This window comes from Pimephales promelas, chromosome 3, assembly GCF_988280905.1.
Source record: "Pimephales promelas chromosome 3, fPimPro1.hap1.1, whole genome shotgun sequence".
Classification (NCBI taxonomy): Eukaryota; Metazoa; Chordata; class Actinopteri; order Cypriniformes; family Leuciscidae; genus Pimephales; species Pimephales promelas.
Genome location: NC_142771.1, coordinates 41,725,208 through 41,737,391, shown reverse-complemented (window position 1 = coordinate 41,737,391; position 12,184 = coordinate 41,725,208). Strand labels below are relative to the sequence as shown.

Here is a 12,184-nt window from a genome sequence, read left to right as displayed (position 1 = left end):
AACGAGGGTTACATCCGTAACCAAGACGGTTTTTTTACCGTAAATTTAACAGAATTTTACGGATCCGTGAACATGGCTAAAAACGTTGTATTATTCATGTCAGGCCAGTAGATGGCGATGTCACTTTGTAAAGCAGGAAAAGTTAGGCTGAATCCGAACTCGTCCTTGAAACCCTCATTCACTATTCCCATTAGTCGTTAGTCCACTAATACTGTCTACTTTAAGGAGTGAATGAAAACGAGTTAGTCAATTCAGTACGCATGTACGCTCGTTATTGCAGTACAATGTGGGATTGAATGAGTGCAATCGATAACGTGCACTATGGTTTTCGGACACCACTACGAATGGATGTCCCCTCAAATAACGGCCTATAGGGGATGATTTGGGATTCATCCCAAGTGTCCTGCAGACTGATACTTGTGCACTTTATAACGTCCTATCTATGCGTCTACTATTATTTTGCATGCGGTTCCAACCCTGCACACAGCTTGATTAGCTGGTCTAGGTGTGTTTAATTGTAGTTGGAGCTCCCTGTTGTATGTACAACTTCAACAGGTTATTAAATTAAATTGATTCACTTTATTGTCCCCTGAGGGGAATTCTTTTCTACAGCAATGCACTTGTTTAACACACACAACATAACCTATATATTACAAAATACATAATATGGCGATAAAAATAAAATAATAATTAATGATATCATTCATGTAATAAACAAATTCATGTTTTTATAGTTTACACACTGAGACGGTAACGGTATAATTTCCAAAAACGTTCACCCTGATGCCGTTCTCAAAGGTTTGTGCTTTCAGGCTCCCAAAAACGCCATTGGCTACAGCACATTTAAACTTTTCTGGTTTTTGTTGAAACCGGTGTCTTGTAAACGCGCTGTGAAAAACTGACTGGTGGAGATTGGTATATATTTGCATTAGCTGGTTGCTTTTATTGAGCAAGGTATGTTGTGCACATATATAAAATGTACTCTTGCACATGACTGGATCATATGGGCATGAACACTCAAAAGGGTCTTAGGTTAAACACCTGATGATGCTGTTTCAAGATAACAGTCGGAAAACTAGTCCAACAATCATCACTGATGTATTATAAAGCTGTTTTCCAGTGGAGATAGGTACATTTTCTTTATATTCTGCTCCTATTATTAGTGGAGTTCCACAGGGCTCTATTCTGGGTCCTCTTCTTTTTAACTTTATGTGCGTCCATTGGAGGAAATTATTAGGAAGCACAATGTTTTGTTTCATTTTTATGCAGATGATTTACAGTACCTGTCACTAAAAGCTGGTGATTCCATTAAACCTTTGCTGAATTACCTTGGGGACATTAAGAAATGGTTAATGCTTAACTTAATGAGGACAAAACAGAAATAATTGTTTTTGGTTCCCCAAAATTGAGGAGTATAGGGGAGCTAAGCAATTATTTTTCCTCTGTTTCCTCCCAGGTTAGGAACCTTGGCGTTATTATGGACTCAGAATTGGGCGTCACTAAACAAATTAATTCTGTTGTAAGGAATTTCAAACATTAAATTGTTTCTGTCAGCACAAGACTTGGAGAAGGTTAACCTCACGCTTAGACTATTGTGATTCCTTGTATCTGGGTCTTCCTCAGTCATCATTTGGTCGTCTGCAGTTGAAACAAAATGCAAGGCTGCTTTGATCATGTCACCCCTATTTTAGCGTCCCTTCATTGGCTCCCGATCCATTTTAGAATTCAGTTTAAAATCTTGTTGTTCGTTTTTTAAGCTCTTAATGATCAAGCTCCAGTTTACCTTTGCCTCCTTTCAGATTAAGATCTGCAGACAGGACTATATCCTGTAAAAAAAGATTGGTTGACTCAACTTAACTTAGTCAAAGCAACAAGATGACTTGACTTAGTTAAGTTGAGTCAACTAATCTTTTTTTTTTTAAAACTAAGGGTTGTCGCTAGGGTTGGGTATCGTTTGAATTTGAACGATTCTGATTCCGATTCCTTGTTTCGATTCCGGTTCCTAACGATTCTTGATTCCGATTCTTTTAAGAGGCAGGGTCAAAAAAGTTTAGCTAACCTTGCTAACCAACGGCCTTTCTGAAGGAAATAATCCTTTCTGAAGGAAATACTCCTTTTGTCACAAATTTTGCATTTTGCCAAGATTTCGTTATTTTTAGAAAAGTGAAGCCACACTTTGGATCGCCGACGTAAGGTACTCATGTTCGACTCGCACGGTTATGCCAACACTTCCGGTAGACGCTTCTACGTTGGTGTTGTTCAGCGGTTTCTTCTTCCGCTTGGCGGACTGTGAATATCGAAACTAGGAATCGAAATTTTAACTTTTGAACGATTCCGGGAAAAACGAAAAGTTAGTCTCGGTTCCAATCGATACTCGATTCTCGATACCCAACCCTAGTTGTCACCCCCGCCTATGGAATCAATTGCGGATGCCTCTACATCTGCCTTGCACCATCCATTTACATTTTTATGTCAAAATTGAAAACATATCTCTTTTCCCTGGTTTTTTGATACTCAAATTCCTGTTTTATTATTTCCTTTGTTTGATTTTATGTTTCTGTGTTGTTATTTATTTATTTTTATTTTTTATTCATTACTATTTAGAGCACTTTGGATAGCTCTGCTATGTTTAAATGTGCTTTATAAATAAACTTAACGTTGAGTCTCTGGAAAACCAGTTCAAGGTTTTGATTTTCCACATTTTGGAAGGAGGAGGGTCCCTAAAATTGGTGCTTAATTGGTTGTCCGTATAACTATATAATGAGTTTATCATTGAAGTATCTCACTGTAACAGATATTGTCTTATTTAAACAGATATGACAGATGGACATCAGCTATAGTAGATAAAAGCCAATCGTGTTGTTGCATGCAATGGTGCACAATGTGATTAAAGTGCTAATGGGATTAGACCGTGTTGATACCATGATAGCAGGACCTGTTGATATCAACAAACACTTGATTATCTTTTGGCATCGAGTGTGGTGATGATGATGGATATATTTTTTTTTTACGTGCAGCCATTAGTGAGCCGATCAGAACTCAAGTGAGAATATGCCATTCACTTTCTACATCGAAACTGAGATTTAAGGAAATTAATAGGAATGCACGATATATCGCCACCATTATGATTTCGGTATCTATATATATTTATTTGTAATGCTATAGTAATCCGCCCGATAAGATAATTTGTCCGATATATTAAAGCCGAAAAATAATGTGTTATTTCCTTCAGCTGAGACACTTCAGATGCGCACTGTTCAACATTGACTTGCTTGAAATATGATTGAAATCACTTCAAAATAGATTTATCAGCCAATATATCGGTTATCGGCTTTTTAAATATAAAGTATTTTTCATCTAACTTGACATTACAGAAAAACCTCCTGAATTCATTGGCTGTGAAATACATTTAATCAGTTGAGAGACAAATATAGTATCAGGGAATAAATATATAATTATTGAAGTAATGTTGAAAATCGTTCTGTTTCCCAATTTAATTTGCAATTCATTCATTAAAAGAGAGTGAATTCTTCAAATCTGAATGTTTTGAGGAGGATCTTTGAGATAGTTTTGCTAAAATATTTGTAGTTCATATTTTAGTCATCTAAAATAGCAAACAGATTGTTACAATTTATTTATTTGTAGTCTCAGTTGTAATAATGTCAATACTGGTTTATGTCAAAAAACATAATATTGATGTGCTCACATACCGCGGGACAATAAGGGTTCTGCTTCACTGGAATAGAGATTACGAGAAAGCCGAAAAGGCAGAGAACCAGCATGTCAACACTTGGCCTAACCTTTCAAGGAAGGTTTAAAGTCCCATTGAATTCAATCATTTTATCCCTTAAAACTCATCTTTAATCACCAAAACGACATACATACATTATACATATATATATATATATATATATAAATATATATAAATCCCATATTCCTCATGCCTTCCCAGACAGCAAACTGACATTGAATCAACGTGGAAACGACGTCTCTCATGACATTGAAACAACATTGATTTTGCTCATCGAATTAACGTTGAACCAACGTCAGACGCGCCATTCTTCAAAGCTAAATGAAAATCGAAAATTAGTTTGCTTTCACAACGTTGAAACAACGCGTTGATTTCAAGTTGATTTTCCGTTAGTTTTGAAAGAATGACGCGTCTGACGTTGGTTCAACGTTAATTCGATGAGCAAATGTCAGATCAACGTTGTTTCGATGCCATATTTCCACGTTGATTCAATGTCAGTATGTAACTCGACACCCTCACCTCGCACGGTTTTACGAATATGCAGGTAGTTTGTGACATCAGAAACACCAGCGAAACCGTGTTTTTGAGACTGTCTTTGGTTCACTGCAGTTTAAGAAGGAAACACTCAGCAATGCTGTCGACTTATGAATTTACACATAGTTTGTCTTAAAGCATATTAAAAACACCACATAAACAACATTACAAGCTGTATTTTCACCACAGATGCTCTTCTTCTCTCCGGATGCTTCTAGATGTTTTCACTTTGGTACAAAAATAGTGAGAATTAGCTAAGAAATCAGATTTTAAACGAAAAAGCCTTGTTTAGAATGTATAATATCAAATGAAAGAACCACTCAGCTTATGTTTCAGGCTCATGAATAAATGTGTATGAATTACCATGTTAAATTAAACTGGCGTTGGTGTCTATTAGCATTGCATATTCATGGATGTAACAGAATATGTCAATTTGATTTGTAGAAATGGTCTAAACAATCCTAGAGCCAGTTTCACTGGGTTCACAAGACAAGGACAGCAGACTGACTTCTTAAAGTACCTTAAAATGAAACTTCCCAGCTTAAAAAGCCTTAGACTTTTGATTGATCTATACTATTAGTCTGAATTACCATGATTGATCTGTACTATAGTTACTATAAAACTTTTTTTAAGTGGCTGCACATGATGGTTGTTTGTTCATATTCTCTAAATTCATAAAACCAGACCTACTTCTGAATGTTATATTGCAGCTCTCTAGCAAATTTCGTCATGTGAGAAGTCATATTTTACTGTGCACAGAAGTCATTACTCAGTTTATGGACAGTAGCGAACACAATCAAATCAGGCGAACTACTATAACAACTCAAAAAACAGTCACATGACCTAAAAGCTTATCAAAATTGATCAGTCACAACCTTATGAGAGTCAAATTCAGCAGGTAACGCACAATTTAGACTTCTATCCAACTAATCATCCAAAGTTATTAAAATGATTTGTAATGTAAATAAACATATTTATGATTATTCATGATGAAAATGATTGTAAATGTTAAGGTGCTTTACTATACGTGTCAAATATCCCTATTCTGTGGACAATATATTTTTAAGCACATTTGAGGTCTAAATAGATATTTCCTTGAATATTGATTATAGAAAAAAACTGCTTCGATCAAATCAAATTGTTCAGAGCGAGAGAGACACCTGGAGACGAACCGAAGAAACACCACAAACTTTTAAATTAGAATTATTATTCAGACTTATTCTCCAGTACACACAGTGTTATCTGAAATTATACATTTAATTTTGATATATACAAATTATTATCCAACAAACAGTCACATACTGTTAGGTCTGTATATTAACGCAAACACAAAAGAAAAAAAAATCTTTCAGGGGAAACATGAAGAAATAATAATTTACCAAAAGAAATGACAATGATTAGATTGAAAAACAGCCGCTAGTCGTTAACATTCGGTCACATCAGGGTCCTTCCGGTTGGTTTAATACCTGTAAGAGAATAAAGAACGGTTAAGAGATATTTATGAATGAATTGTGTATGGGATAGTATTTCTCTTCACCTTTTTGAAGAGCTTAAAGCCAAAGTAGTTTGTTGCCATGTTCCTAAATTGAGTTCCACCGCCTACTTTACATCTCACATATCCGTACAGGTTAGCCCACTGCAACACTACTCCCATTATCACAACCGCCTGCTCACACACACACAGAGAGACACACAAACACACACGTCAGGAAGGTTACAGCTCACAGAGGTTTTTCACAGTAAAAAAACAACTTTCAAAACTCACCAACCACTTGATGTTGAAGGACAAAAGGGAGCTGAACACAAAGAAGCCCCAAAACACCGGACACACGATCAGACCGAACCAGAAAATTCGGGATTCAGAGTTTGAGACCACCTTTTTACTGGCTTCCTATGGGAAAATACATCAAACGGGAATTAGAGCAATAGTTCACTCAAAAATAAAATTCTCTCAGTGTTCATTCTCCCATTATGCGTTTCAAATGTGTGTTTTTTTTGATGGCCCACTTTAGACATTTTATAAACCAGAAGTAACGCTGCAACTACTCATTAGTAGATAATAGACTGTTTGGGTTAGGAGAATAAGTTGGCGTAGTCGAATGTCTAAAGTGGACCATCGAAATAAAAGTATACCAAATTATTAGTTTTGTAGCTTAAGTTAATTTTTAGCATAAAACAATGGTTTGCAATGACAAGCTTACTCAATAAATGCATGATCAGCATGTTTTAATGTGCAGATTGGGGAATAATGTTTGAGATTTTTACTGTTTTATAGTTGGCAGTAAATCTGTTTTTCACACATAATGTGACTTCAGAACATTTTAATGGTGTTGTTTTATTCTGTATGGTGCTTGACACACCTGAACAGGTTTCCTTTAGTGTTTCATAGAGCAGCAAAGAGAGTTTTTATATGAATTATCTGTACTTTTAATATTCGAACACTGTGACTCAAAAGAGGAAATTCCTCTCTTTAAAATAGTTACACAACTGAAGGTGTTGTGCGTCCACTAACAGTGACAAAACATGACCATTAAACTTTGATCGAGCGGCGACAGCTATATTTTAAAGTTGCACATTACCTCAGAATTGTTAGTGACAATCATAAACTTGATTTTTATTATATGGCTGCCTTACAGAGTTGCAAAAATGCTTAATTTCTTGCAGTACAGTAAAGTTGTGTGTGTGTGGCGAGACTCACCGATCTGGATTCAAACATCCATTGACTGCGACCGTCTTCATCAACCTGATTCCACCATCTCAAGCCCACCAACAACCGTCCCGTCACGTTCTCAAATAAAAACAACACACACACATAGAGAAGAACAGGTTTATTATACATTCTTGAAGTCTCATCACAACCCGTTTTTCTTCTATAAAATGGTGCGTTTCAATGGGACTTTTATTTTGACAGGCTAATTGTCTCCGCCCATTCCGGCATGATGATGTCAGCAAAAATGGAAAATTTATTCAAAGACAGAGCAAGTAATTTTAATGAAAGATTCACGAAGACTAGCACTTTTTAAATTTGGAACAACATGGATATTAAGATCAGGAACATGGTGCGCTTCGGTTATTTTTGACCGGAAATTTGACATTTGTTTTTTTTGTTTTTGTTTTTTTGGAATCGGACTGGTACGACACTTGGTAAAGATTTTGGAACTTGCTGTGTGAACACACACACACGAACATGATTCGAACAGGTTAAATGGTCCTGAAAAAAATAGTCACATTGTGTGCTCTTCATGGTCAAAAACCATGTACCATATACCAAGTACCTTTGGTGCTGCAGGAAAACAAAATCTGACCGAAAGCTCATTTTTTTAGATATAAAGCTCAAATTTTGAACAACTTGTTTAGATTTATGGCTTTGATTTTCTCACAGTTTTAGATTAAAACATATTTTTGATATAATATACATATATCCCAGACAGCAAACTGACATTGAATCAACGTGGAAACGACATCTCTCATGACATCGAAACAACGTTGATTTTGCTCATCGAATTAACGTTGAACCAACGTCAGACGCGGCATTCTTCAAAGCTAAATGAAAATCGAAAATTGGTTTGCTTTCATAACCTTGAAACAACGTTGATTTCAAGTTAATTTTCCGTTAGTTTTGAAAGAATGACGCGTCTGACGTTGGTTCAACGTTAATTCGATGAGCAAAACAATGTCAGATCAACGTTGTTTCGATGTCATGTTTCCACGTTGATTCAATGTCAGTTTGCTATCTGGGATATGATATAAAAAATTTAAATAGTATTTTTGCAATTTTTTCATAACAATATATGTAAAAATTCTGTTACTTTTTTAAGTTAACTTTTTAAAACTTGTCTTCTCCGAGTGTCGTCTCTGAAAAGAGATTAAACTTCAGTCTATTGCTCTAAGCATTCAAGATTTACCACAGCTTTGGACATTTAATTTTCAGGTCTATGCTCAAAAAGTGAATACATGGATTATAAATACAGTGGAAATATAAAATTTAGTACCATAAAATCCCCTAAAAATACAAAATATTCAATAAAAAACATTATCAAACTGAAATATAGAACATTCATTTCCAAGTTATGATGAAACATTAACGAAGACTAATAAGCACTTTAAATTTGAAACAACATGCATAAAAAGACCAGGAACAGAAAGAAAGAACTTAAATACGTTAAGACAGTGAACGTAATTGTTCGTGTTGATTCCACATGCTCACCTTTACTGTCCAGAAGTCACATGACAGAAGTAAAATGATGGTGACCATGTTGGCAATAAAACTTCGGCTGAGAAACTCACAAAAGAGGTAGATCATGACTGCACTCGTGCGGAAGAACAGGTGAAAGAAACAGGCCAGAGGGTGTCTAGGAAAAACAATATATTATTATTTATGGGAAAACTCACTGCTCTGTGTACTATAGATAATCACAGTTTTAAATGTCACTTTAAAATCCCACTTGATATTTGATTTCTTCTGCCTAAATGTAGATTCATCCTCATGAAATGATGGCACTTCACCCAGAGAGTCCTTCAAGACAAACGACAATAGTTCAGTTTTTAGCACTTTTAACGTTACATGTTTTAAGAGTCTCTGAATAAAAAGTAGTCTTACATTCATGCACTTAAACTTGACAGCACATGCATACGACCATATTTAAGCATCGAGGGCTCTTTAATAAAAGATTTATTTAAAAGAAAAATAAGTGACAACTCACCTGTCTGATCATGCTGGCGAAGGTAGTGTTATTTCCTGCTGACGTGTATGTAAACATTCGCGAACACAACACACACACTCTATGAGAAGCAAAAGTTACAATATTTCATTTGAGCTGTACTTCCTATAGGAGGCGCTTTGTGGCTCAAATAATGATTCCTCAAATGAATCACAGGCAAATCTCACGAACCTTATTTCAGATATTTTATGGTAGCCTACAAAGTATATTTACTTAAATTGATTATATAAAAAGATTGTTACATGTAATAATAATAAAAAAATTATAATTTCAAAAATATTATTTCAAGTAATCAGAAACGATTGTGATTGGTCGATTATCTGACTAACGGTTAGAAAAACACTAAACATCACGTGACAACGACGCCTTCATTTTCAGCACCGGTTCCTGAACGTAAGGTTTTTTTATTTTAACTAAAACAGGTGATAAGCTGTTCTGAAACTAAAGTAAAAGGTCCACAAAGTCCAAGATGAAAAGAGTTTTGTTTATCTTGGTATCAGCTGTTTAAAATCAACATTCCCTTTTTTAATCAAGTCCAATTTATTTGTATTGTGTGCTTTTCACATTGTTTCAAATCAGCTTTACAGACAATCATGATGTTAAAGTTTGTTATATCATAATATTTCCATGCTTTATAAGTTTCACTTGAGCTGGGTGATAGTGATAAGTTTACATTTTGCTAAGATGCAAGCAATCAAGCCTTTGAGATATGTTACACAGTACACTAGGGCAATTTTCACAATGCGGATAAGTTGGACATACTTATATAATATAATATTAACATTTAAAATTGCTAGTTGGCTAATTAATTTAAGGTAGCTATTAATTCATTATGTTGATGAGAATTCTGTAACTTGAGGTTTAGTTGGCTCACAGCGTCTTTCAATGCTGAAGTAGCATGGCATTGCAGTCTGGCAAACATGGCATCAAGAGAGAGAGAGAGAGAGAGAGAGAGAGGGTGGGTAAGGTAACAAAGCATTTTCTCTCCTTTCCTACGTCATGTTTTTCTGCTAAAAAGTATGCAGTAGAGGTCCAACAGTTGGCCTATTAACTGTTATTGGCCTATTATGGCCTCTCACAGTCATCCCAATGTGTGCCTTTTTCGTCATTATAGTAGATGTTTTACTAACAAAATAGCTCTTGTGAATTTTTCACCAAGTTATAGCTTGGACTCTCATGTGACAGTCGCACCGTTAGCGTCAGACCAAAGGTCGTTCTGTGTTTTTCTGTCCCACTCATTCCCCTCAAAATGGCTCTTCGAGACAACGTCCTGCTTTTCCTTTGCATTTTAAATCCATTTGCCAATGCCCTCTACAAGCAGTGGATCCCAGACACCAACTTTGAGAACGCAACCAACTGGGATAAAGGCTCTGTTCCCTGCGGGAATGACCAAGTGGTGTTTCTAGCTCAGAGGAAAGTATCAGTGTACGTGGAAACATCTCACACTCTCACTGGGATGACTTTGCCGGTGGATGGACAGCTGATCCTGGCGTCTGGTTCTGGGTTTTCCGTGAGAGAAGGAGGAGATCCCGGATGTGGAACTGGAGTCACGGCACAGTTTAAAGACCCTGAGTCTCTCAAGTGGTTCGACCCGTCACTATGGTTAGCTGCGACTTCTATCGACGACCTGCATGGAGGAACATATCAGTTTTCCGTCCACGAGGAGAGTGTCCCGTGCCAGTTTGACGACGTCGTGTTTCGAGAGGCGACCTCTTTCCGTGTGGACGTTTCATGTGATCATGATGTGCCGGTGAAAAGCGTGTCTGTTCTTGGGAAGAAGTTCACCAGCAGTTCTGAGTTTTCCCAGTACTTATCATCAGATTTCGGCCGGCTCCAGTTCCACGGATCCTCACCTGTTCGCATTATCGGATCAAGTTGCGCAGATATAACGGGATGCATCTGCGATAACTCTAAGAATCGAGACGAGATCTGCGCCAACGTGAAATGCGATGCGTTGGAGTGCAAGAAACCCCTGCAACCAGTCGGACATTGTTGCGATGTCTGCGGCGCCGTCGTGGACGTTCGCTTCTCTTCAAGCTTCAACTTTGAGTCGTATCGTAATCGACTCCTGCATTACTTTCTCAGCCTGCCAAAATACAAGACTGTAAAGATGGCCATGTCGAAAGTTTCAAAGGAGCAAAGCCTGCTAGCGTTGATTCCTTTCGGATCCACCCAGGAGATACAGGTGCTGCTTCTGGATGGGGAAACGGGTCAAGACGCCGGGAATCTCGCTGAAAGTCTCGCTCGTGAGATAGTAAAGGATGTGCACACCCACGGATCGAACCTCGGCATCACCAGTGCAGATTTCCAGGCGTCATCGGGAGCGAGTAGCGGTGAAATTGCGGGAAACAGTGTGCCGGGTGTGGTGGTCGGAGCCGTTCTGGGATCCCTGATCGGACTGGGTTTACTTGCAGGCGTTGTTCTCCTCTATCGGCGTGGCTTTGTAACAATGCCCAGAATGCCTAGCATCCCCTCTTTCAGCATATGGAGGAACAGCGGTGACGTTGGGGAGCCTGGTGGCGCATTAGACCGGGGCTACGACAACCCAATGTTCGACAAGCCGACATTGATGCCAGAAGTACCTGGGCTGTACGGGACAGAAATGGTGAACTCAGTGACCCTAACCCAGTCGGGAGTGCATTTCGTAAATCCTGTTTACGATGAAACTGATTTCAATGCATGAATGGTGTGGTTTCAGCAAATCTGATTGTGGATGTGATGAGAAAAAAAATACTGAATATGACTTTAACAGTCACTGATGTTTAAATCTGCAGAGTTGAATCAGTAACCAAATGAAAATGTACCCTAGTGGAAAAAACCTATACCAAAACGTATTTAAAATACTAAGTACACTACAAATGCATTCACATGTTGACTGATATTATAATTAAACTTTATTTGAAGCACTTCTTTATTGAATTTTTCGTAATATTAAGCCTAAAATATGTTAAATATCACCATTAGTAAGGATAGTATGATAGCTCACAATCAAATATACTTGGACTTCAGCACTATTTCCGGATAGCTAAAGTGCAGGGTATTTATATTAAGTACAAAAATATGTAAATGTATTTGTAGTATACTTAGCTTAAAATAAATGTATTTCAAATAAATAAATTTAAATTTACTCACACTAAATTTTCTGTACTTTCATACCACACTATGACATTTCTCGTGA

The 12,184-nt window shown here is 37.0% G+C and overlaps 2 protein-coding genes across 2 annotated transcripts; one reads left to right on the top strand and one right to left on the bottom strand.

Annotated features, from left to right (window-relative positions):
• Positions 1 to 5,458: 5,458 nt before the first annotated feature.
• On the bottom strand, positions 5,459 to 9,096 carry LOC120466890 (Golgi apparatus membrane protein TVP23 homolog B). Its single transcript, XM_039655575.2, has 7 exons — positions 8,989 to 9,096; positions 8,731 to 8,801; positions 8,493 to 8,637; positions 6,984 to 7,073; positions 6,051 to 6,176; positions 5,823 to 5,951; positions 5,459 to 5,751 (listed from the first exon to the last, which is right to left on the bottom strand). Exons 1-7 carry the CDS (start codon positions 9,043 to 9,045, stop codon positions 5,725 to 5,727), a joined length of 645 nt encoding a protein of 214 aa, XP_039511509.2. The 5' UTR covers positions 9,046 to 9,096; the 3' UTR covers positions 5,459 to 5,724.
• A 1,100-nt stretch (positions 9,097 to 10,196) lies between these two features.
• amn (amnion associated transmembrane protein) lies at positions 10,197 to 12,022 on the top strand. Its single transcript, XM_089128924.1, has one exon. The coding sequence runs from the start codon at positions 10,256 to 10,258 to the stop codon at positions 11,687 to 11,689; it is 1,434 nt and encodes a 477-aa protein (XP_088985050.1). The 5' UTR covers positions 10,197 to 10,255; the 3' UTR covers positions 11,690 to 12,022.
• Positions 12,023 to 12,184: the final 162 nt, after the last annotated feature.

What these genes read in the sequence shown, in the direction of transcription:
- LOC120466890 (XM_039655575.2), bottom strand. Translation starts at nt 9,045, where the DNA reads ATGTTTACATACACGTCAGCAGGAAATAACACTACCTTCGCCAGCATG. An exon ending in GTGACTTCTGGACAGTAAAG is followed by an intron (nt 7,074 to 8,492) that starts GTGAGCATGTGG and finishes TTTTTATTTGAG; the next exon opens with AACGTGACGGGACGGTTGTT. An exon ending in GCTTTAAGCTCTTCAAAAAG is followed by an intron (nt 5,752 to 5,822) that starts GTGAAGAGAAAT and finishes ATTCTCTTACAG; the next exon opens with GTATTAAACCAACCGGAAGG.
- amn (XM_089128924.1), top strand. Translation starts at nt 10,256, where the DNA reads ATGGCTCTTCGAGACAACGTCCTGCTTTTCCTTTGCATTTTAAATCCA.